Raw genomic sequence first — 26,691 nt, forward strand, 5'->3', positions numbered from 1 at the left:
GAATAATAGGAGGAGATATAGGGAGGTTATATGGAGTAATAGGAGGAGATATAGGGAGGTTATATGGAGTAATAGGAGGAGATATAGGAGGGTTATATGGAGTAATAGGAGGAGATATAGGGAGGTTATATGGAGTAATAGGAGGAGATATAGGGAAATTATATGGAGTAATAGGAGGAGATATAGGGAGGTTATATGGAGTAATAGGAGGAGATATAGGGAGGATATATGGAGTAATAGGAGGGGATATAGGGAGGTTATACGGAGTAATAGGAGGAGATATAGGGAGGTTATATGGAGTAATAGGAGGAGATATAGGGAGGTTATATGCAGTAATAGGAGGAGATATAGGGGAGGTTATATGGAGTAATAGGAGGGGATATAGGGAGGTTATATGGAGTAATAGGAGGAGATATAGGGAGGATATATGGAGTAATAGGAGGGGATATAGGGAGGTTATATGGAGTAATAGGAGGAGATATAGGGAGGTTATATGGAGTAATAGGAGGAGAAATAGGGAGGTTATATGGAGTAATAGGAGGAGATATAGGGAGGTTATATGGAGTAATAGGAGGAGATATAGGAGGGTTATATGGAGTAATAGGAGGAGATATAGGGAGGTTATATGGAGTAATAGGAGGAGACATAGGGAGGTTATATGGAGTAATAGGCGGAGATATAGGGGAGGTTATATGGAGTAATAGGAGGAGATATAGGGAGGTTATATGGAGTAATAGGAGGAGATATAGGGAGGTTATATGGAATAATAGGAGGAGATATAGGGAGGTTATATGGAGTAATAGGAGGAGATATAGGGAGGTTATATGGAGTAATAGGAGGAGATATAGGAGGGTTATATGGAGTAATAGGAGGAGATATAGGGAGGTTATATGGAGTAATAGGAGGAGATATAGGGAGGTTATATGGAGTAATAGGAGGAGATATAGGGGAGGTTATATGGAGTAATAGGAGGAGATATAGGGGAGGTTATATGGAGTAATAGGAGGAGATATAGGGAGGTTATATGGAGTAATAGGAGGAGATATAGGGGAGGTTATATGGAGTAATAGGAGGAGATATAGGGAGGTTATATGGAGTAATAGGAGGAGATATAGGGAGGTTATATGGAATAATAGGAGGAGATATAGGGAGGTTATATGGAGTAATAGGAGGAGATATAGGGAGGTTATATGGAGTAATAGGAGGAGATATAGGAGGGTTATATGGAGTAATAGGAGGAGATATAGGGAGGTTATATGGAGTAATAGGAGGAGATATAGGGAAATTATATGGAGTAATAGGAGGAGATATAGGGAGGTTATATGGAGTAATAGGAGGAGATATAGGGAGGATATATGGAGTAATAGGAGGGGATATAGGGAGGTTATATGGAGTAATAGGAGGAGATATAGGGAGGTTATATGCAGTAATAGGAGGAGATATAGGGGAGGTTATATGGAGTAATAGGAGGGGATATAGGGAGGTTATATGGAGTAATAGGAGGAGATATAGGGAGGATATATGGAGTAATAGGAGGGGATATAGGGAGGTTATATGGAGTAATAGGAGGAGATATAGGGAGGTTATATGGAGTAATAGGAGGAGAAATAGGGAGGTTATATGGAGTAATAGGAGGAGATATAGGGAGGTTATATGGAGTAATAGGAGGAGATATAGGAGGGTTATATGGAGTAATAGGAGGAGATATAGGGAGGTTATATGGAGTAATAGGAGGAGACATAGGGAGGTTATATGGAGTAATAGGCGGAGATATAGGGGAGGTTATATGGAGTAATAGGAGGAGATATAGGGAGGTTATATGGAGTAATAGGAGGAGATATAGGGAGGTTATATGGAATAATAGGAGGAGATATAGGGAGGTTATATGGAGTAATAGGAGGAGATATAGGGAGGTTATATGGAGTAATAGGAGGAGATATAGGAGGGTTATATGGAGTAATAGGAGGAGATATAGGGAGGTTATATGGAGTAATAGGAGGAGATATAGGGAAATTATATGGAGTAATAGGAGGAGATATAGGGAGGTTATATGGAGTAATAGGAGGAGATATAGGGAGGATATATGGAGTAATAGGAGGGGATATAGGGAGGTTATATGGAGTAATAGGAGGAGATATAGGGAGGTTATATGCAGTAATAGGAGGAGATATAGGGGAGGTTATATGGAGTAATAGGAGGGGATATAGGGAGGTTATATGGAGTAATAGGAGGAGATATAGGGAGGATATATGGAGTAATAGGAGGGGATATAGGGAGGTTATATGGAGTAATAGGAGGAGATATAGGGAGGTTATATGGAGTAATAGGAGGAGAAATAGGGAGGTTATATGGAGTAATAGGAGGAGATATAGGGAGGTTATATGGAGTAATAGGAGGAGATATAGGAGGGTTATATGGAGTAATAGGAGGAGATATAGGGAGGTTATATGGAGTAATAGGAGGAGACATAGGGAGGTTATATGGAGTAATAGGCGGAGATATAGGGGAGGTTATATGGAGTAATAGGAGGAGATATAGGGAGGTTATATGGAGTAATAGGAGGAGATATAGGGAAGTTATATGGAGTAATAGGAGGAGATATAGGGGGGTTATATGGAGTTATAGGAGGAGATATAGGGAGGTTATATGGAGTAATAGGAGGAGATATAGGGAGGTTACATGGAGTAATAGGAGGAGATATAGGGAGGTTATATGGAGTAATAGGAGGAGATATAGGGAGGTTATATGGAGTAATAGAAGGAGATAGGGAGGTTATATGGAGTAATAGGAGGAGATATAGGGGGGTTATATGGAATAATAGGAGGAGATATAGGGAGGTTATATGGAGTAATAGGAGGAGATATGGGGAGGTTATATGGAGTAATAGAAGGAGATAGGGAGGTTATATGGAGTAATAGGAGGAGATATAGGGGGGTTATATGGAATAATAGGAGGAGATATAGGGAGGTTATATGGAGTAATAGGAGGAGATATAGGGGAGGTTATATGGAGTAATAGGAGGAGATATAGGGAGGATATATGGAGTAATAGGAGGAGATATAGGGAGGTTATATGCAGTAATAGGAGGAGATATAGGGGAGGTTATATGGAGTAATAGGAGGGGATATAGGGAGGTTATATGAAGTAATAGGAGATATAGGGAGGTTATATGGAGTAATAGGAGGAGATATAGGGAGGATATATGGAGTAATAGGAGGGGATATAGGGAGGTTATATGGAGTAATAGGAGGAGATATAGGGAGGTTATATGCAGTAATAGGAGGAGATATAGGGGAGGTTATATGGAGTAATAGGAGGGGATATAGGGAGGTTATATGGAGTAATAGGAGGAGATATAGGGAGGTTATATGGAGTAATAGGAGGAGATATAGGGAGGTTATATGGAGTAATAGGAGGAGATATAGGGAGGTTATATGGAGTAATAGGAGGAGATATAGGGGAGGTTATATGGAGTAATAGGAGGAGATATAGGGAGGTTATATGGAGTAATAGGAGGAGATATAGGGAGGTTATATGGAATAATAGGAGGAGATATAGGGAGGTTATATGGAGTAATAGGAGGAGATATAGGGAGGTTATATGGAGTAATAGGAGGAGATATAGGAGGGTTATATGGAGTAATAGGAGGAGATATAGGGAGGTTATATGGAGTAATAGGAGGAGATATAGGGAAATTATATGGAGTAATAGGAGGAGATATAGGGAGGATATATGGAGTAATAGGAGGGGATATAGGGAGGTTATATGGAGTAATAGGAGGAGATATAGGGAGGTTATATGGAGTAATAGGAGGAGAAATAGGGAGGTTATATGGAGTAATAGGAGGAGATATAGGGAGGTTATATGGAGTAATAGGAGGAGATATAGGGAGGTTATATGGAGTAATAGGAGGAGATATAGGAGGGTTATATGGAGTAATAGGAGGAGATATAGGGAGGTTATATGGAGTAATAGGAGGAGATATAGGGAGGTTATATGGAGTAATAGGAGGAGATATAGGGAGGTTATATGGAGTAATAGGAGGAGATATAGGGAGGTTATATGGAGTAATAGGAGGAGATATAGGGAGGTTATATGGAATAATAGGAGGAGATATAGGGAGGTTATATGGAGTAATAGGAGGAGATATAGGGAGGTTATATGGAGTAATAGGAGGAGATATAGGAGGGTTATATGGAGTAATAGGAGGAGATATAGGGAGGTTATATGGAGTAATAGGAGGAGATATAGGGAAATTATATGGAGTAATAGGAGGAGATATAGGGAGGTTATATGGAGTAATAGGAGGAGGTATAGGGAGGATATATGGAGTAATAGGAGGGGATATAGGGAGGTTATATGGAGTAATAGGAGGAGATATAGGGAGGTTATATGCAGTAATAGGAGGAGATATAGGGGAGGTTATATGGAGTAATAGGAGGGGATATAGGGAGGTTATATGGAGTAATAGGAGGAGATATAGGGAGGTTATATGGAGTAATAGGAGGAGATATAGGGAGGTTATATGGAGTAATAGGAGGAGATATAGGAGGGTTATATGGAGTAATAGGAGGAGATATAGGGAGGTTATATGGAGTAATAGGAGGAGACATAGGGAGGTTATATGGAGTAATAGGCGGAGATATAGGGGAGGTTATATGGAGTAATAGGAGGAGATATAGGGAGGTTATATGGAGTAATAGGAGGAGATATAGGGAGGTTATATGGAGTAATAGGAGGAGATATAGGAGGGTTATATGGAGTAATAGGAGGAGATATAGGGAGGTTATATGGAGTAATAGGAGGAGATATAGGGAGGTTATATGGAGTAATAGGAGGAGATATAGGGAGGTTATATGGAGTAATAGGAGGAGATATAGGGAGGTTATATGGAGTAATAGGAGGAGATATAGGGAGGTTATATGGAGTAATAGGAGGAGATATAGGGAGGTTATATGGAGTAATAGGAGGAGATATAGGGAGGTTACATGGAGTAATAGGAGGAGATATAGGGAGGTTATATGGAGTAATAGGAGGAGATATAGGGAGGTTATATGCAGTAATAGGAGGAGATATAGGGGAGGTTATATGGAGTAATAGGAGGGGATATAGGGAGGTTATATGAAGTAATAGGAGATATAGGGAGGTTATATGGAGTAATAGGAGGAGATATAGGGAGGATATATGGAGTAATAGGAGGGGATATAGGGAGGTTATATGCAGTAATAGGAGGAGATATAGGGGAGGTTATATGGAGTAATAGGAGGAGATATAGGGAGGTTATATGGAGTAATAGGAGGAGATATAGGGAGGTTATATGGAGTAATAGGAGGAGATATAGGAGGGTTATATGGAGTAATAGGAGGAGATATAGGGAGGTTATATGGAGTAATAGGAGGAGATATAGGGAGGTTATATGGAGTAATAGGAGGAGATATAGGGAGGTTATATGGAGTAATAGGAGGAGATATAGGGAGGTTATATGGAGTAATAGGAGGAGATATAGGGAGGTTATATGGAGTAATAGGAGGAGATATAGGGAGGTTATATGGAGTAATAGGAGGAGATATAGGGAGGTTATATGGAGTAATAGGAGGAGATATAGGGAGGTTATATGGAGTAATAGGAGGAGATATAGGGAGGTTATATAGAGTAATAGGAGGAGATATAGGGGAGGTTATATGGAGTAATAGGAGGAGATATAGGGAGGTTATATGGAGTAATAGGAGGAGATATAGGGAGGTTATATGGAGTAATAGGAGGAGATATAGGGAGGTTATATGGAGTAATAGGAGGAGATATAGGGAGGTTATATGGAGTAATAGGAGGAGATATAGGGGAGGTTATATGGAGTAATAGGAGGAGATATAGGGAAGTTATATGGAGTAATAAGAGGAGAAATAGAGGAGGTTATATGGAGTAATAGGAGGAGATATAGGGAGGTTATATGGAGTAATAGGAGGAGATATAGGGGAGGTTATATGGAGTAATAGGAGGAGATATAGGGGTTATATAGAGTAATAGGAGGAGATATTTGGGGTTATATGGAGTAATAGGAGGTGATATAGGGAGGTTATATGGAGTAATAGGAGGAGATATAGGGAGGTTATATAGAGTAATAGGAGGAGATATAGGGGAGGTTATATGGAGTAATAGGAGGAGATATAGGGAGGTTATATGGAGTAATAGGAGGAGATATAGGGAGGTTATATGGAGTAATAGGAGGAGATATAGGGGAGGTTATATGGAGTAATAGGAGGAGATATAGGGAGGTTATACATTGAGTAATAGAGAGTTAATAAGCCATCCTGTATAGAATCTCATTGGATGAGGAGCAGACAGACATTGGTCGGACCTTGGCAGTGGCTCGGAGTTTTCCCCCAGGTACTCATACTGCATCTGTAAGTTGCTCCTACACACATTGTCTACTCCACACTCTTTCTGAAAGTGAATCTGGAAAACAATAGCACATTTGTTGTTACAAGATCTTCTTTTATTATACAGCACCTGATATGACAGGGCAGAGCATTTGGATTTGCTTGTATTGTGTCAATGGCAGAAAGGATATTCCCCGAATATTACCATCCAGTCATACGGGGAGTGCACTGAGCGGGTTCAGAATCTGTGTTTGCCACATACACCAATCCTAAAGTGTATATTGGGACCTTTTCCAGACATATACTGTAATGTTGCCATTCAACAGTGGGGTCTTTCAGTCTCCATCTTGTCAATAAGCATCTGCTCATCATTTTACTGTATAGGATATTGCAGCAGACTGTGCTTTACTATACCGAGGACTAGTGCAAGGTAGTGTATACTATGCGATATACAATTCTTTACAGTGGATCCCTAGGATGGCTGCCTGGGCATTTATCCTGACTGTGCCCGCTGTTGGACGCATTCCTCCCATAGGTGGGCACAAATGCATTGTGTATCTAGCCTGATACCGATGTCACTTGACTGGATTGACAGGACTAGGAGATAACTTGGTTTCTATTATATAAAGGGGTTAGTCCTAGTGGTCTCCTAACTTCCGCTTCGAGAGGTGACTAGGGTAGGTGATGTCACGGCTACTGATACCTACCAGGATATGAGATCGATTAGGTATTATCTGGATCAAATCTCACTGTGGAAGTGAGCAAAGGAGGACTATCCCTTTAACCAGTTACATTTTGTACTTGATAGCTCTCTCTCCCCATGGTGGGGCAGTCTAATTAAAGTTCCTGCAATGTTAGCATTCCTATTAAGTGCTATCACTGCCACAAAAAGGGCTTAAAGCGAAACGCACGTAGATGACCCTGGCATCACACTCCAGCTCTACCTACTATGTGTCTATACATATACTTTGGTCTAGTGTGTTCTATATTCATGCCTTGATTGGAGGCTTGTCTCCATATAGGAAAATAACTGTATGTGTTACTGAGTGTCACTCCATTTCATTAATTACATATCTATACACGTCGGTATATGATTTTTGATCAACTGAGTGTCACTCTACCACACTATATCAGTGCGTTCCTATAGATTATGCTATATGATGGTTTTTTTCTGGATTAATCTATTTTACTTAAAGGGAACCTGTCACCCCCAAAATCGCATCTGAGCTAAGCCCACCGACATCAGGGGCTTAGCTACAGCATTCTGTAATGCTGTAGATAAGCCCCCGATGTATCCTGAAAGGTAAGAAAAAGAGGTTAGATTATACTCACCTGGGGGGGGCAGTCCGGTCCGATGGGCGTCGCGGTCCGGTCCAGGGCCTCCCGTCTTCATAGGATGACGTCCTCTTTTTGTCTTCACGCTCCGGCGCAGGCGTACTTTGTCTGCCCTGTTGAGGGCAGAGCAAAGTACTGCAGTGCGCAGGTGTCTGGCCTCTCTGACCTTTCCCAGCGCCTGCGCACTGCAGTACGTTGCTCTGCCCTCAACAGGGAGACAAAGTACGCCTGCGCCGGAGCGTGAAGACAAGAAGAGGACGTCATCGTAAGAAGATGGGAGGCCCCGGACCGGACCGCGACACCCATCGGACCCAGACCACAGCGGGACCGCCCCTGGGTGAGTATAATCTAACCTGTTTTTCTTACCTTTTAGGATACATCGGGGGCTTATCTACAGCATTACAGAATGCTGTAGATAAGCCCCTGATGCCGGTGGGCTTAGCTCAGATGCGATTTTGGGGGTGACAGATTCCATTTAAACCAAGGATTGTATACTTATATTTTGATACTTTACCTTTGCTGGTTGTTGATGCCAAGTATTGGCTAACTATTTATGTAAGTTTTACAAGATTTTCAATAAAATGTATTTTATAACTCTTTAGATGCTGTGATTTTTCTATATGAGAGTTGATATAATGGAGTATAACCCTTTATTCTTGTCCTGGATATAGAGTGTTTTACTAATTCTACTATATATAATAGATATATTTTGATACTCATACAAGTTGCTGATCTATGCTATCCCACAAAACAGGTATTTTGTCAAAACTACAAGACGTGGCCCAGTAAGTGATATATCCCTGAAATCATGCTTTCTTGCTCGACATTTTGCTACTCTCAGATTATATAGCAAAAACCTGCTGACGTATCTCTTTAAGAATAGCCTGCTAGCAGAACAATTTACTGCAATGTGCAGAATACAGCACAGTCAGCTGTAGATTTACTAAGTAGCAGCCAGTAAAGGAAAATGTAGTATTAAATGCTGCCATTACAATAAGTGTCCATTAATAAATACATCAATGGCTCGAGTCCATTACAGCCAAAGACATTGTTTCTTAGCTGCTCTCAGCTCATAGAGAGGAGGCCTTGCATAAAAGGACTTTCCCATACATAGTCAATCCCATTACCTCCAGCATGTCCTCCGTGCTTTGATCTTGGTTAAGGATAGGGAAGTTCATCATATTAACTATCTTCCTGGTATTTTTCTGCTCACGTTCCAGAATATTATATTTCAGTGAAACATGGATTGGATGGAGCTTATCTCGGATAGTGTCCTGGGGTGAAAATAAATGAATTAAAATAAGATACAGAACTGGGCAGTGGCAAACTGAATGAAATATAGGATGTGAAATTATAAGTAATTCTGAATAAACAGGTTCTAAAAAACATACATGGCCAATGACGTACCCAGGCAATTTACCTTACTACTCAGAGGCCCCTGGTGAAAGCCCTGGCACTAACCTGCTTCATTCCGTGTAATCGAATGATGCTTACCTAAAGTCACCAATAGGGGGCGCTCACTTCATTCAGATTTAAGGAATTACGATGAGTTTAATGGAAACTGTTTAATGGGGTAGCTTGAAAAAAGTTATCAATTGACCCAGTGGTAGGTGATGTCTTCTGGAAAGGTGGAGTCTGATCTGCAAGACCCATAACTAATTGCCAGAACGAGGACTTCCATTTCTGTTTTATGGAACTTGAGTGTGCATGCCTGAGCTCCATTCATTCTTTATGAATCTGCTAGAGCGCTGAGTAGTATGCTATGAATGGAGCAATAACTGAACAATCACCCAATACATACATACTGTATGGCATGGGTGGACATGCCGCCGGTTCAACCGATGTGGCTGCACAGGGCCCACAGGCTGCGGGGGGCCCCTACAGGGCGGCTAATAATGAGGGCAATCTGGCCAGTTTATCCGGCCCCGAAGCTCCGGGGCACCTGACCAGATTGCCCTCATGTGCGGTGGGCAGGGAGCGGTCCCTGCAGCTCCGCTGCCTGCAAGAGAAAATGGCAGCGGAGCTGCAGGGAAAGGATCTATCCTGTTTCCGACCCTCGCTTCCTGTCTCACACAGCTGCGGCTGAATGACATCATCATTCAGCGCCACGGCTGTGCGAGACAGGAAGCTGCTGGCGATGGTGCGTCTTCAGGATTCTGTGAGCAGAGGTGAGGTGTGTGTATGTATGTGTACGCAGAGAGGTGAATGGTGCTGTGTGTGTATGTGTATGCAGAGAGGTGAATGGTGCTGTGTGTGTATGTGTATGCAGAGAGGTGAATGGTGCTGTGTGTGTGTGTATGTGTATGCAGAGAGGTGAATGGTGCTGTGTGTGTATGCAGAGAGGTGAGATGAGGTGTGTGTGTGTGTATGCAGAGAGGTGAATGGTGCTGTGTGTGTGTGTGTGTATGCAGAGAGGTGAATGGTGCTGTGTGTGTATGTGTATGCAGAGAGGTGAATGGAGCTGTGTGTGTATGTGTATGCAGAGAGGTGAATGGTGCTGTGTGTGTGTGTATGTGTATGCAGAGAGGTGAATGGTGCTGTGTGTGTATGTGTATGCAGAGAGGTGAATGGAGCTGTGTGTGTATGTGTATGCAGAGAGGTGAATGGTGCTGTGTGTGTGTGTATGTGTATGCAGAGAGGTGAATGGTGCTGTGTGTGTATGCAGAGAGGTGAGATGAGGTGTGTGTGTGTGTATGCAGAGAGGTGAATGGTGCTGTGTGTGTGTGTGTGTATGCAGAGAGGTGAATGGTGCTGTGTGTATGCAGAGAGGTGAGGTGAGGTGTGTGTGTGTGTATGCAGAGAGGTGAATGGTGCTGTGTGTGTGTATGCAGAGAGGTGAGATGAGGTGTGTGTGTGTGTATGCAGAGAGGTGAATGGTGCTGTGTGTGTGTGTACGCAGAGAGGTGAATGGTGCTGTGTGTATGCAGAGAGGTGAGGTGAGGTGTGTGTGTGTGTATGTAGAGAGGTGAATGGTGCTGTGTGTGTGTATGCAGAGAGGTGAATGGTGCTGTGTGTGTGTGTATGCAGAGAGGTGAATGGTGCTGTGTGTGTGTGTGTGTGTATGCAGAGAGGTGAATGGTGCTGTGTGTGTATGTGTATGCAGAGAGGTGAATGGTGCTGTGTGTGTGTATGCAGAGAGGTGAATGGTGCTGTGTGTGTTTATGCAGAGAGGTGAGATGAGGTGTGTGTGTGTGTATGCAGAGAGGTGAATGGTGCTGTGTGTGTGTGTGTATGCAGAGAGGTGAATGGTGCTGTGTGTGTGTATGCAGAGAGGTGAGATGAGGTGTGTGTGTGTGTATGCAGAGAGGTGAATGGTGCTGTGTGTGTGTATGCAGAGAGGTGAGATGAGGTGTGTGTGTGTGTACGCAGAGAGGTGAATGGTGCTGTGTGTGTGTGTATGCAGAGAGGTGAATGGTGCTGTGTGTGTGTGTGTGTATGCAGAGAGGTGAATGGTGCTGTGTGTGTATGTGTATGCAGAGAGGTGAATGGTGCTGTGTGTGTGTATGCAGAGAGGTGAATGGTGCTGTGTGTGTGTATGCAGAGAGGTGAGATGAGGTGTGTGTGTGTGTATGCAGAGAGGTGAGATGAGGTGTGTGTGTGTGTATGCAGAGAGGTGAATGGTGCTGTGTGTGTGTGTGTATGCAGAGAGGTGAATGGTGCTGTGTGTGTGTATGCAGAGAGGTGAGATGAGGTGTGTGTGTGTGTATGCAGAGAGGTGAATGGTGCTGTGTGTATGCAGAGAGGTGAGGTGAGGTGTGTGTGTGTGTGTGTGTGTATGTAGAGAGGTGAATGGTGCTGTGTGTGTGTATGCAGAGAGGTGAATGGTGCTGTGTGTGTGTGTGTGTATGTGTATGCAGAAAGGTGAATGGTGCTGTGTGTGTGTGTGTATGCAGAGAGGTGAGATGAGGTGTGTGTGTGTGTGTGTATGCAGAGAGGTGAATGGTGCTGTGTGTGTGTGTATGCAGAGAGGTGAATGGTGCTGTGTGTGTGTGTGTGTATGCAGAGAGGTGAATGGTGCTGTGTGTATGTGTATGCAGAGAGGTGAATGGTGCTGTGTGTGTGTATGCAGAGAGGTGAGATGAGGTGTGTGTGTGTGTATGCAGAGAGGTGAATGGTGCTGTGTGTGTGTGTGTACGCAGAGAGGTGAATGGTGCTGTGTGTATGCAGAGAGGTGAGGTGAGGTGTGTGTGTGTGTATGCAGAGAGGTGAATGGTGCTGTGTGTGTGTATGCAGAGAGGTGAGATGAGGTGTGTGTGTGTGTATGCAGAGAGGTGAATGGTGCTGTGTGTGTGTGTACGCAGAGAGGTGAATGGTGCTGTGTGTATGCAGAGAGGTGAGGTGAGGTGTGTGTGTGTGTATGTAGAGAGGTGAATGGTGCTGTGTGTGTGTATGCAGAGAGGTGAATGGTGCTGTGTGTGTGTGTATGCAGAGAGGTGAATGGTGCTGTGTGTGTGTATGCAGAGAGGTGAATGGTGCTGTGTGTGTATGTGTATGCAGAGAGGTGAATGGTGCTGTGTGTGTGTATGCAGAGAGGTGAATGGTGCTGTGTGTGTTTATGCAGAGAGGTGAGATGAGGTGTGTGTGTGTGTATGCAGAGAGGTGAATGGTGCTGTGTGTGTGTGTGTATGCAGAGAGGTGAATGGTGCTGTGTGTGTGTATGCAGAGAGGTGAGATGAGGTGTGTGTGTGTGTATGCAGAGAGGTGAATGGTGCTGTGTGTGTGTATGCAGAGAGGTGAGATGAGGTGTGTGTGTGTGTACGCAGAGAGGTGAATGGTGCTGTGTGTGTGTGTATGCAGAGAGGTGAATGGTGCTGTGTGTGTGTGTGTGTATGCAGAGAGGTGAATGGTGCTGTGTGTGTATGTGTATGCAGAGAGGTGAATGGTGCTGTGTGTGTGTATGCAGAGAGGTGAATGGTGCTGTGTGTGTGTATGCAGAGAGGTGAGATGAGGTGTGTGTGTGTGTATGCAGAGAGGTGAATGGTGCTGTGTGTGTGTGTGTATGCAGAGAGGTGAATGGTGCTGTGTGTGTGTATGCAGAGAGGTGAGATGAGGTGTGTGTGTGTGTATGCAGAGAGGTGAATGGTGCTGTGTGTATGCAGAGAGGTGAGGTGAGGTGTGTGTGTGTGTGTGTATGTAGAGAGGTGAATGGTGCTGTGTGTGTGTGTATGCAGAGAGGTGAATGGTGCTGTGTGTGTGTGTATGTGTATGCAGAAAGGTGAATGGTGCTGTGTGTGTGTGTGTATGCAGAGAGGTGAGATGAGGTGTGTGTGTATGCAGAGAGGTGAATGGTGCTGTGTGTGTGTGTATGCAGAGAGGTGAATGGTGCTGTGTGTGTGTGTGTGTGTATGCAGAGAGGTGAATGGTGCTGTGTGTGTATGTGTATGCAGAGAGGTGAATGGTGCTGTGTGTGTGTATGCAGAGAGGTGAGATGAGGTGTGTGTGTGTGTATGCAGAGAGGTGAATGGTGCTGTGTGTGTGTGTGTATGCAGAGAGGTGAATGGTGCTGTGTGTATGCAGAGAGGTGAGGTGAGGTGTGTGTGTGTGTATGTAGAGAGGTGAATGGTGCTGTGTGTGTGTATGCAGAGAGGTGAATGGTGCTGTGTGTGTGTGTATGTGTATGCAGAAAGGTGAATGGTGCTGTGTGTGTGTGTATGCAGAGAGGTGAGATGAGGTGTGTGTGTGTGTATGCAGAGAGGTGAATGGTGCTGTGTGTGTGTGTATGCAGAGAGGTGAATGGTGCTGTGTGTGTGTATGCAGAGAGGTGAATGGTGCTGTGTGTATGCAGAGTGGTGAATGGTGCTGTGTGTATGCAGAGAGGTGAGGTGTGTGTGTATGTAGAGAGGTGAATGGTTCTGTGTGTGTGTGTATGCAGAGAGGTGAATGGTGCTGTGTGGGTATGCAGAGAGGTGAATGGTGCTGTGTGTGTCTGTGTGTGTGCATGCAGAGAGGTGAATGGTGCTGTGTGTGTGTGTGTATGCAGAGTGGTGAATGGAGCTGTGTGTGTGTATGCAGAGAGGTGTATGGTGCTGTGTGTGTGTGTATGCAGAGAGGTGAATGGAGCTGTGTCCGTGTGTATGCAGAGAGGTGAGTGGTGCTGTGTGTGTATGCAGAGAGGTGAATGGAGCTGTGTGTGTATGCAGACAGGTGAATGGTGCTGTGTGTGTGTGTATGCAGAGAGGTGAATGGAGCTGTGTGTGTGTATGCAGAGAGGTGAATGGTGCTGTGTGTGTGTGTGTGTGTATGCAGAGATGTGAATGGAGCTGTGTGTGTGTTTGCAGAGAGGTGAATGGTGCTGTGTGTGTGTGTGTGTGTATGCAGAGGTGAATGGTGCTGTGTCTGTGTATGCAGAGAGGTGAATGGTGCTGTGTGTGCCTATGCAGAGAAGTGAATGGTGCTGTGTGTGTGTATGCAGAGAAGTGAATGGTGCTGTGTGTGTGTATGCAGAGAGGTGAATGGTGCTGTGTGTCTGTGTGTGTATGCAGAGAGGTGAATGGTGCTGTGTGTGTGTGTATGCAGAGAGGTGAATGGAGCTGTGTGTGCATGTAGAGAGGTGAATGGTGCTGTGTGTGTGTAGGCAGAGAGGTGAGTGGTGCTGTGTGTGTGTGTATGTGTATGCAGAGAGGTGAATGGAGCTGTGTCCGTGTGTATGCAGAGAGGTGAGTGGTGCTGTGTGTGTATGCAGAGAGGTGAATGGAGCTGTGTCCGTGTGTATGCAGAGAGGTGAGTGGTGCTGTGTGTGTATGCAGACAGGTGAATGGTGCTGTGTGTGTGTGTATGCAGAGAGGTGAATGGAGCTGTGTCCGTGTGTATGCAGAGAGGTGAGTGGTGCTGTGTGTGTGTATGCAGAGAGGTGAATGGTGCTGTGTGTGTCTGTGTGTGTGCATGCAGAGAGGTGAATGGTGCTGTGTGTGTGTGTGTATGCAGAGAGGTGAATGGAGCTGTGTGTGTGTATGCAGAGAGGTGTATGGTGCTGTGTGTGTGTGTATGCAGAGAGGTGAATGGAGCTGTGTCCGTGTGTATGCAGAGAGGTGAGTGGTGCTGTGTGTGTATGCAGAGAGGTGAATGGAGCTGTGTGTGTATGCAGACAGGTGAATGGTGCTGTGTGTGTTTGCGCAGATAGGTGAATGGTGCTGTGTGTGTGCGCAGAGAGGTGAATGGTGGTGTGTGTGTGTATGCAGAGAGGTGAATGGTGCTGTGTGTGTGTGTATGCAGAGAGGTGAATGGAGCTGTGTCCGTGTGTATGCAGAGAGGTGAGTGGTGCTGTGTGTGTATGCAGAGGTGAATGGAGCTGTGTGTGTATGCAGACAGGTGAATGGTGCTGTGTGTGTGTGTATGCAGAGAGGTGAATGGAGCTGTGTCCGTGTGTATGCAGAGAGGTGAGTGGTACTGTGTGTGTATGCAGAGAGGTGAATGGTGCTGTGTGTGTTTGCGCAGATAGGTGAATGGTGCTGTGTGTGTGCGCAGAGAGGTGAATGGTGGTGTGTGTGTGTATGCAGAGAGGTGAATGGTGCTGTGTGTGTGTGTATGCAGAGAGGTGAATGGAGCTGTGTCCGTGTGTATGCAGAGAGGTGAGTGGTGCTGTGTGTGTATGCAGAGGTGAATGGAGCTGTGTGTGTATGCAGACAGGTGAATGGTGCTGTGTGTGTGTGTATGCAGAGAGGTGAATGGAGCTGTGTCCGTGTGTATGCAGAGAGGTGAGTGGTACTGTGTGTGTATGCAGAGAGGTGAATGGTGCTGTGTGTGTGTGCGCAGATAGGTGAATGGTGCTGTGTGTGTGCGCAGAGAGGTGAATGGTGGTGTGTGTGTGTATGCAGAGAGGTGAATGGTGCTGTGCCTGTGTGGGTGCGCGCTCAGAGAGGTGAATGGTGCTGTGTGTGTGTGTGTGCGCGCTCAGAGAGGTGACTGGTGCAGTGTGTGTGTGTGCACAGAGAGGTGAATGGTACTGTGTGTTTGTAGGTGGATGAGAGGGCAATAATGGGGCATAATACAATGTTTGGGTTGACAGAGATGGCAATGATGGTGTGATGGGGCAGAAGGCAATGATTGGGTTGATGGAGAGGGCAATGATGGGGTGATGGGGCAGAAGGCAATGATTGGGTTGACGGAGAGGGCAATGATATGGGTGGTGAGGGAGGAGGAAATGATGGAGGTGGTGAATGGGCAATAATGGGGGTGGTGGGGAGGAAATGATGGAGGTGGTGTAATGGGCAATGATGGGGGTGGTGGGGGAAAAGACAATGATGGTGGTGCTGGAAAGGGCAATGATGAGGATGGTGGGGGAGGCGGAAATGATGTAGGTGGTGGAATGGGTAATGATGGGGGTGGTAGGGAGGAGGAAATGATGGACGTCGTGGAATGGGTAATGATGGGGGTGCTGGGGGAGAAGACAAAGATGATGGCGGTGGAAAGGACAAAGATGGGGTGGTGGGGGAGGAAGAAATTATGGAGGTGGTGGAATGGGTATGATGGGGTGGTGGGGGAGAAGGCAATGATGGGGGTGGTGGGGGAGAAGACAATGATGATAGCGGTGGAAAGGACAAAGATGGGGTATTGGGGGAGGAGGAAATGATTCAGTTGGTGGAATGGGTAATTGGGTGGTGGGGAAGAAGGCAATGATGGTGGTATTGGAAAGGACAATGATGGGGTGGTGGGGGAGGAAATGATGGAGGTGGTGGAATGGGTAATGATGGGGTGGTGGGGGAGAAGGCAATGATGGAGTTGGTGGAATGGGCAATAATGGGGTGGTGGGGAGGAGGCAATAATGGACGTGGTGAAGAGGGCAATCATGAAGGTGGGGGAAAGAGCAATAATGGGATGCGGGGGGGACATTGAGGGGTGTGGGGGATTGGGATGGGAGGAAGGGGGATTTATAATGGATTTAGGAACAGGGGGAGGTGGAGGAAGACGTTATTATCGATTATTATGTCTAACACAGTCCCTTAGTATAAAGTGTACTCACTTATGCATAGCACAGTCCGTTAGCATAAATATATATATATATATAGATATATATATATATATATATATATATATATATATATATATATATATATACACACACACACATGTGTAGCTTTGTCGCTTTAAGAGGAGGGGGGCCCAGACACATTTCCTGCACAGGGGCTCCAAGCTGTCTGTGTCCGCCCCTGCTGTATGGCATAAGTCACCCCGCTTAGCTGGTACCATGGACCCTCTGGTTTTCACCCTTTCATCCCATACAGAGATAATATATTCTTTGTGGTAGCTCCCATGTGGTTTCCACAGAGTAGCTTCTGGTCAGTGGAGGGAGAAGAGGTTGAAATGGTCTTAAAACTAGGTCAGTACCAGAGAGGTTGAGTTGGGAAAAAGTCCAGGGGAAACGTGAGGTAAAAAAAGATTACAAAAGTGGATCAAATCCAAAAAAGGAATCCTAGGATTTATTTAGCAGAGTAACAGATTCAAGGGCCAGAATACAGAAAGTCAATCCAATATAGGAGCGCAGTAAACAATACATTAACTGGCAATGGACCGGGGTCACACGAGAATTTCATTAGGATGCTGTGTACCCCACTGGTACACTGATTGACTCCATCAATTACGGTAGCTAGATAGAAGAGCACAAGTTAAAAAACAGAACTGAGTAAATGACCGGGTGAAGCACACAACTCTTAGCAATAGCGAAAACACTCCCTTTAATAGGAAAACACTAAGGTGAATTAGGTGGACAACAAGCGGACCACATAGTGGTAGGAGAGAGTTCTCTTCTGGTGGTGACACAATCAGCGCCTCCACTGTCAACGATACCGATGGGAACAAAGCAGCACCTGACAGTGGAAGGGAACGATGATGGAGCTGGGACAGGTGAGCATATTAGAAATATTCAGTAATGGTGAAAATTTACTTTCCGGACCTTTTACGCAGCACATCCATCACATCAACACATTATGACACATAGAATACATGTATGGCTATACTTGTGCCAAGGCTAAGAGACTAAAGCTATATGTCAGTTCCTCACCAACAACAGAAGCTGTAGGGTTTGGCATTTGGTGTCCGGCATTGAGAAAAATCCTTTGTAGACAGCTCCAGCAGCCCCTAAGAATTTCACTCGAGTAGGACGTTTATCAAAGTCAGCTTCCACTGTGTACTGCAAGGCTTCAGGGGTAGAAAATACATAACTGTTATCATCTTAAAGTTAGCACTACTTATTTACATAAATTACCTGTTTGGATCTGGTAAAAATCACTAGAAGGAGCTAAGGAGCTTACTGCATACTGGTTATCCATAAAAATAAGATAGTATGAAGTAAATGGCTGGGCTCCCTCTAGTGGAGTCTGCAGACAGCTAGAATTTTCTCATTAAAAGGGGTTGTCCACTACTTGGACAACTCCATCTCAATCACCATGTTTCCCTCTTAAAAAATAATAACAGCTATATAGTCATCTCCGGTGTGAGCGCAGCTCCAGCAGTGTAAGTTCCGGCACTCCCAAGGCTGGCTCACCTGACATAGTTATGTTACATGATCCCTGCAGCCAATCAGTATCTGCTTCACTCTCCGCTCTTTAGGACAAATCAAACATCCGGAGAAGTCAGAGCTGTGGCTGCTCTCTTATTTCCTCTGATGTCTGATTTATCTGAAGGAGAGGACAGTGAAGCGCTGATTGGCCGCAGGGATTGAGTGACATAATAATGTCATACAAGCCCCGGGAGAGAAGGCACTGACAACATTATTATTAAGGGGAAAACACGGTGATTGAGTATGGGCTGTCCGAAAAGTGGACGACCCCTTTAATGGGAGTCTGTCACCACCAAAAAGCTAATTAAACCACAAAATATAAGCAAAATACTCACTAATATTATTTGTGTAACTGGCATTGCCGGTACTCAGCGTGTACGAGAAGCAGAGATTAATATCGATGCTGTAAGACAGGAGTGAAGGAAGGTTGTCAGTACAGAACTGGGCGCTAATACATACTTAGTACAGTATATATTCTAGGTGTCAATTTCTGTTGTAAGGTTTCACAGAAGATTTCACCCTTCTCCAATGCAAAGGCTGAATCCGGACATATGCGTGCAGTGCTTCCACAACAAGGTCTGTACCATCTAATTTTGCCACTGGGGACATTTTGCATCACAAATTTCCTCTGTGAATGTATCTAAATACTTCTCACTACTGGCTGCTATGTGGGCCACACAAGGGCAGCAGAAATCTCTCGTCTATCCTAGAAAAATATTTAGAATTGAATGGCTAACTGAAAAGATGGTAACAAATAGCAAGCCTTCAAGACTACTCAGGTCTCTTCATCAAGCATAGACTTATGCAAAATCTGAAGAATCACATATTTATGCACAACACAGCACAGAAATAATGTCATAGATAAGAGAGGTGATGTGAAGCAGAATTATCAATATGGGAGAGTGATAAACAGTTGGTCCATAAATATTGGAAAAGTTCATAGATAAGGAGTGTGAATGTTTTATTGACCTCTGATCGGGGTCTGGTTCTGTGTTGTGATGCCCCCACAAGGTCTGAGATGCAAATTCCTTAATTGATGTAAAAATACATAAATCCATGTGACACATTCATTCCTGCACTGAGTGTGTCAGAGGTCATCATGAGTTTGTCCTCCCAGACTCTAATATCCAGAATCCAGAATGTATCACCCATCCTAATAATGTACTGGCAGGTATCACTGCTGGTAAATATAACAGTCTGGCTGAAAAATAGTATTAAGTCTGCACAGGTTACTAACTTGTCCATCTGCATGAGATGCTTCCATTCACTGAACAAAGATTGGAACACAAAAGTTGCAGAACTTTTCATTAAATACTAGATTACTGCTCAAGATGACTCTCACCAGGCAGAAGAAGAAGTACATTTACTGGCATCAACAAGTAGTGGGGTCGCAGAGAAAGTCTTTGAAATATTGATAACGGGCCGAGACCTACAACAAAATCAAGAGCGATGAGGTCAAAGATATAATATGATAATATATAGTCTGTCACTCTCTGACATTATCCAAGCAAGAAAGCCGCCCAAACCAGCCCTATGGCCTCCTGTATCATAGTCAGATTCTGCTGTATCATATCACTAGTCTGCTGTATCATAGCCCTAATCTGCAATATAGTAGCCATAATCTGCTGTATCATAGCCATATTCTTCTGTATGATACTTCTAGTCTGCAGTATCACAGCCATATTTTGCTGTACAATTGCCCTAGTCTACTGTTTCATAGTCATATTATGGAGTATTATAGTCGTAGCCTGCTGTTTAATAGCTATAGTCTGCTGTGTAATAGCCCTAATCTGCTGTATCATAGTCATATTCTACTGTATCATAGCCCTTGTCCGCTGTATCATAGCCATATTGTACAGTATAATCGCCCTAGTCTGCCTTATCAGTTACATTCTGCTGTATCATAGTCATAGTCTGCTGTATTATAGCCCTAGTCTCCTGTATCACAGCCAAATTCTACAGTATAATCGCCATAGTCTGCCTTATCAGTTATATTCTGCTGTATCATAGCCCTAGTCGTCTGTATCATAGTCATATTCTGCTGTATCATGTCCCTTGTCTGCTGTATCATAGCCATATTCTACCGTATAATAGCTCTAGTCTGCCTTATCAGTCATATTCTGCTGTATCATAGTCATAGTCTGCTGTATTATAGCCCTAGTCTGCTGTATTATAGCCCTAGTCTGCTGTATCACAGACATAGTGTACTGTATTATAACCCTTGTCTGCTGTATCATAGCCCTTGTCTGCTGTATCATAGCCATATTCTACTGTATAATCGCCCTTGTCTGCTGTATCATAGCCATATTCTACTGTATAATCGCCCTTGTCTGCTGTATCATAGCCAAGTCATCTGTATAATTGCCCTAGTCTGCCTTATCAGTCATATTCTGCTGTATCACAGCCATAGTGTACTGCATTATAGCCCTAGTTAGTATTGTATTATATCCCTAGACTGTAGAATTATAACTCTAGATAACTCAATGATGGGCCTGATACATTACATGAAAACCCTCGTATACTATATCATAGCCGTAGTCACTGGTACTATAGATCTGACCTAAGACTAAAACCACAAGCTTCGGCTTAGGTTCCCTGATTCACCATAGTGCCAAGAGACAGATGTAGTACCTGAGCAGAGCAATACGATCAGATAAACTGCCAACCAGCAGATCCGGGTAGGAATTTCCATCAACATCCATTCCCCCATTGACTGAATATCCAAACATTTGTATCCCACCAACTTGGGCTCCATCGATTATCTACAAGAACACAAAAGATGTCTTTCTACAGTTTTCTTTTCATGTTTAAAGGGGTTTCCATCACTTGCAAGTGACTTCAAGGCATAATTACTTTTTACATTTTGGCACCTGTTAAGTGTCAGGTGCTATCCAGGGCCACTGAGTCGGGCACACAGTCACACTGCAGTCACCTCACTTTATGTACCACACCAACAATTCCACCATAAATTGTCTACCGCGGTCATGTGACGCTGGACAACAAATCGCTACACCAAGAAGTAAAGAGGGACCCCGGCTACAAGGGGCACAGGTGTTCTATTGAGATTATAAAACCTTTTTAAAGAGGGATAGGTCCAGCTTTGCCACTATTTTTTCACACCACATCTAAAATAAAAAGTAAAGATACTAAGCAAATAGCCTTACATAACAAAAAAATCATATTTGTACGTGTGTACAGCATCAATGCAGACCCAGGTGTTTCCATGGTAACAGACTACAAACAAGTCCTGTGTAGTCTGACCTTGCAATTCTACTCCTTTCCACATGTTTCTTGATAATATACCAAATATATGTAAGTAAGAACTATAGTATGTGATAGATGAGATGAAGTAAAAACTCCAGCATCAGGCTAAATAAATAGGGTTTGTCTGTCGTTTTTGTTACCATGGAAACACATAGGTTGGCATAGGAGCTGTAGACACAAACTATGAGGTTTAAGACTTTTGGCAAAGCTGCTTCATTTTTCTTTTTAGATACATTGGAATTTGAAAAAACAAACACATTTGCTAAAGTACGTTTAAAGGGGTTATCTTCAGTATAGATGATAACTTGCTGATCGGTGGGTGTCTCACTCCTGGCGACCACAGATAAAATAATTTTTATGGTCTCTCAATTAGACGTCCGAGTGCCACTCCATTCATTATTTATGGTACTGCAAGAAAAATTTGAGCCCAGCCCCATGGGGATGACTAAAGCAGCAGTGGAGCTTGAGTGCTCCTGCTCTATTCTAGTAAGGATTAAAGGTTGGACACCCACTGATCAACAAGCATAGGTGACCACTTGTACTACCTGGACAACCCCTTTAATATAATCTTTGCACATGAGTGATCAACGACTTGATAATATGTTACCTGGCTGGGTTTGGACTGTAGGCCAGTAGACTTGCTGAGGTAGATGTACAATTTTCCCATTTCATCGTATGGGGCTCCTACAGCCAGGTCTGAACAGACAAGAATTTGCATTAGGCTACATTCACTGAGACGCGAATAGGTTACAATACAGTGAGTCCATTATCCATTGTATAATATATGCTACTTACCCGAGAACCCATCCTGATTAATATCACCAATGTTCGCCACGGCAAAACCAAAACCAGATTCTGTCGGACCATGCAATACTAAAGATGGCTTATCAATGAAACTTCCAACCTCATTCATATAAATGTAAACCGCTCCTCCAATTTCCTTCCTCTGATCAAAATAATAAGGGGCGCCAACTGCTATGTCCTGCCACCTAGGAATAAATCAGGGCAAAGGAGATTTACCAATATATGTCCAAGGTCAAATTGTGCAACAGGTCATTGGTGCGGGGACAAGCACAAGCACCGATTGTACTACTAAGTGTCCTTCTACTACTTACCCATCATTATTAAAATCAGCCAGGGCAATGATGTTGCCAAAGTAGGAGCCCACTTGGTCCCCACTTAGCACCTGTTTCAGTTGTAAATTTTTCTCCTCCATTTCCATCAGGTACACAGCACCCTTATGGTTCCAGCGAGGAGCCCCAGAGACAATGGTGATCTTGTTTTTCAGCAGGACATCCATGCCAAGCTGTACAGAGTACCCTGTGGGTGAGGAGAATAGAAATAATACATTATTAGGAAACTTAAAGAGGTTGTAAACTGAAAACAAGCTATCATCTATCCTTGTTGATCGGCAAATGTCCCACCACTGGGACCCACACCGATTGGCAGATCAGGGAACTTTAGTGCCAGACAGGAACTTTCATCCTCGTTACAAAATGGCGTGGCAGGTCAGATGCACAACCGCAGCTCCCTTCCTTCTCTATGAGGCAAGACTGAATGGAGCAAAGGCCACATATGCACTGGGGCTCTATTTAAAAAGTCCTCGATTCTGCTGATCGGTGCTGGTTCCAGGGGTCAGACCCTTACCAATCATTAAGTTACCATCTATACTATAAATAAATGGTAATTTTTTTAACCAGACAAGCCATTTAAGCTGGACATACACATTAGCTGCTTGCCAACAATCACTGAGCTGACAACTATCTCCCCCGACTACTCCATACTCCGCACACAGTCATGCTTGGCCGAGGTTCCCTATGTTCTCTAGGAGTTTCCTTTCTTGTGGCATATCTCACCACTGAACAACAAGCTTAGGTGACTGAATTCCAACCATATGATCCTTATGTCCCCCAATGGCAGTCAGGACACACCCATACACATTAAACCACACACAACCTGTGGCCCACATTGCCATTCTGTGAGGGCACCAACCATCTGGTCACAGACATATTTGCTTCTGTGTGGCTGCTAAACTTTGTTTCCATACCCAAAGAATAGAGAAGTGGTAGGTAGCCCTCTCTATGTTCCCATAAATGTTAGGAGAATGGGTTCTCTTGACCTATTTGGCCCTGCTGAAAGGTGTATACAATTTAAAGGTGATATAAATGTATGCGGCTTTCTCCATGGTAGGTTATGATAGTTGAGTGTGCGATGCAGTGATACATGAGCCCATGGCCTTCTGCTCTCCGGAGTGCTGATTAGGTTCCACTTTCTGGACTCTCTATCTATCATGGCATATACTTTTGATGCCAAAAATGTCTCAGATGGTATCATTGTGGCCCGTGGAAGTGATTCAACATGACAATGTTGCCTATGGACCAGAAAAGGTTGTGAGCTCCTGTATTAGATGGTTGACCATCCCTCCGGAATGGGCAAGTTCAGACAATGTCTAATGTCTCTCAGAGCCTTTGGGGTGAAGGAACATGATAAGATCTACATTAAAATACATTACTCAGTTTGGGGTAACTTGACCCCCATCTGAACAAAAAAGATGCTATCTGTGTAGGCGATGACCATGGTCTGGGATGGCTCCTATCAATGCAGATGATGGATATTTACCAAGTACACTTGTTAGCAGAATGGAGTCATCTAGAAGGATAAACTATCTTCAAAGAGCAAAGTGCGACATCATAGCAGGAGCAGCCCAAACTTTACCATTCTACCAGTCTGCACCCTACCCATGCCCTCCGTTCTGCTAATGACCTGAGGTTAGCATCCTCAATAATCAGAATCTCCCACTCCCGTCTCCGAGACTTTACACGTGCTGTGCCAATTCTTTGGAATGTACTACCTAGGTTAATACGATTAATCCCCAATCCCCACAGTTTTAACCGGGCCCTAAAAACTCATTTGTTCAGACTGGCCTACCGCCTCAACGCATTAACCTAACTATCCCTGTGTGGCCCATTCAACATTTTTACCATAATCAGGTTCCTCGCATCATGTTCTCATACACTTTATGCAGTTAATAGCCCTCTGTGTCTGTACTGTTACATACTTAGGCCAATAACCGGTTCATGCAGCTTTACATGAACACCCGATTCTTACACTATGGCTGGTCCGAACAATAAAAGTAATTGTTACCATCCACCTCTCCTGTCTCCCCTATTTCCTCATGCGAGCAGGGCCCTCATGCCTCTTGGTACCTGTTTTGATCTGTGTTTCTTGTTATGCTGTAATGTCTACTGTCTGTACAAGTCCCCTCTATAATGTAAAGTGCTGCAGAATATGTCAGCGCTATAGTAATAAAATTATTATTATTAGTATTCTCACAAGAGGCCCCACAACACGTGGAGACGGGCTTTGCTTTGTTTTGGGGGCCGGTACAGTAGATTTTGATTATATTGGGGTAAGCTATACAGAAGAGAATGTCTCTCCTATGGAAATGTATTGTAATCTTATGCTGGTAGTATTTTTGCTGAATAAATAGTTTCATAGTTTCTATGGTTGAAAATAGACAAAATTCAATTGAGATCAACCAATAACCTAACAAATTAATGTACATTAATATGGGGGCTTTGTGCAGACCTGAGCACAGGAGTTTATAAATACTGTACCTTTAATATAAATAGGCATACATGTGCAGATTTCTTCTTACTACATATTCTGATGGACAGTACTATTGAAATGGGTTTAAAAGTGTATGACTAACTTTTTTTGTGTGGAGTAATTTCATGATATATTTCCATGTTTATCAGACATCTATTTTTCTAATTCTGAGCTTTAAAAACCCTGCTGATCTTTATGTGGACATCTGGAGCCACCACTAGGTGGAGCTTAGGAGTTTTTTGTATACTATTTCTATGTAGTGCGCTCCCCCTGGTGGTGGCTACAGGATATAAGCATGTTATTTCTCAATGCAGGGGCTCTACTGTGAATGTAAGGTTCGCTTTTAAATATAGAATTTAAAAACCTCTTAGGCACATAAAAGGGGGATAGGGCGACGGTCCTTGTTCTGATTTTCCTCGTCATGTGACTGTCATCACACAATGCAATCTTGTATTGTAATAAAACAGTAAATTAAAACGTATTTTCTTATCTTCTCTTCCGTCTGTCTGTCTGGAAGTTAATGATTCCCTTGGTCTCTGCTTGTAAATCTGCCAGTGAAATATATGGCTTCACCACTAACAGGGCAGCTTATTACGATATATCTGGTGCAATGTTTATTCTTTCGTTTATATTAGTTTTAGCCACAATGAGGTTCCCACAATCCCACAATGCTACAGCATGGAGCCATCACTGTCCCAGGGGGTAATGAGGCTCATGGCACATCAGCACATAAATGGATCAAACATAAAAAACCGACTTGTGGGAACAAGGTCAATGAGCCAAGACAGCCATGGTGTCTGCTGACAAACATCCCAGGGACAGGACAAAGCAGGACAAGCTTTTTTTATAAATAAGCTTGGCTTTACTCGCCATTCCTGGGTCCAACGCAGAATTGCCATGTCTGCTATTGCAAGCAAAGCTGATAACACATTGACAGCGCTGCAGCCAATCAGTGAGCTCAGCAGCTCTGCCAAAGTTGACAGCATGAGTCACTCACAGTCGCTGAGCTCACTGATTGGCTGCAGTGCTGCCAAAATGATGTGAGAGCTGCAGACGATACCAGACATTGAGAGCAGGGGCCGGACCCAAAAAGGGTAAGTAACAAAAAAACAAAATGCAGATTTCCAAAACCAGAAAACTCCTTTGGGGTATTAGAGTACCAACAGATACACTTTCTTATTATACAGTTTTCTAATATACTCCAGGCACCCATTCACAGCTGTCAACAGCTCTGCTTGCTGTAACTGAAAGGGGATCTCCATTGTCTACACACATGGAATGGAAATCTGTGATGGAGCCAAAGGTGGACGTCTTGTTAAAATTCATTGATTGGTCCTCATTCAATGATTGCAAGCAGAGAGCTTGAAAACTTTGGAAAAACTGCGGCAAAGTAGATTAGTACATGACCTTTTACCTTTGTTTGTTGAAAAATGTAATATCCCTTCATCTTCCTGGACAAAAGTATGTGTACACCTGCGTTACTGTTCTTTCCTATTTGCAGATTATTTGGGTGTATGTCTCTTTAAGACTCAGGCTGCACTTGGATGTGTCCTACATCTATACAAGAAACACAGGGCTGGGGAAATATTCTATAATGTCCAATAAGGCATT

General features: G+C 43.8%; 1 protein-coding gene across 2 annotated transcripts in view; it reads right to left on the reverse strand.

Moving 5' to 3' along the window:
- ITGA3 (integrin subunit alpha 3) overlaps positions 1-26,691 on the reverse strand; it is a 117,625-nt gene that overhangs the window by 31,997 nt on the left and 58,937 nt on the right. For both annotated transcript variants that reach the window (XM_077252558.1, XM_077252559.1), the window contains exons 6-14: positions 22,587-22,791; positions 22,267-22,460; positions 22,079-22,167; positions 20,839-20,969; positions 19,550-19,636; positions 18,543-18,610; positions 17,710-17,846; positions 8,840-8,986; positions 6,356-6,453 (exon numbers count right to left, since the gene is read on the reverse strand). In XM_077252558.1, the coding sequence (XP_077108673.1) occupies positions 6,356-6,453; positions 8,840-8,986; positions 17,710-17,846; positions 18,543-18,610; positions 19,550-19,636; positions 20,839-20,969; positions 22,079-22,167; positions 22,267-22,460; positions 22,587-22,791 (1,156 nt within the window). The remainder of the gene's footprint in view (positions 1-6,355; positions 6,454-8,839; positions 8,987-17,709; positions 17,847-18,542; positions 18,611-19,549; positions 19,637-20,838; positions 20,970-22,078; positions 22,168-22,266; positions 22,461-22,586; positions 22,792-26,691) is intronic.

This window comes from Ranitomeya variabilis, chromosome 4, assembly GCF_051348905.1.
Source record: "Ranitomeya variabilis isolate aRanVar5 chromosome 4, aRanVar5.hap1, whole genome shotgun sequence".
NCBI classification, from domain to species: domain Eukaryota; kingdom Metazoa; phylum Chordata; class Amphibia; order Anura; family Dendrobatidae; genus Ranitomeya; species Ranitomeya variabilis.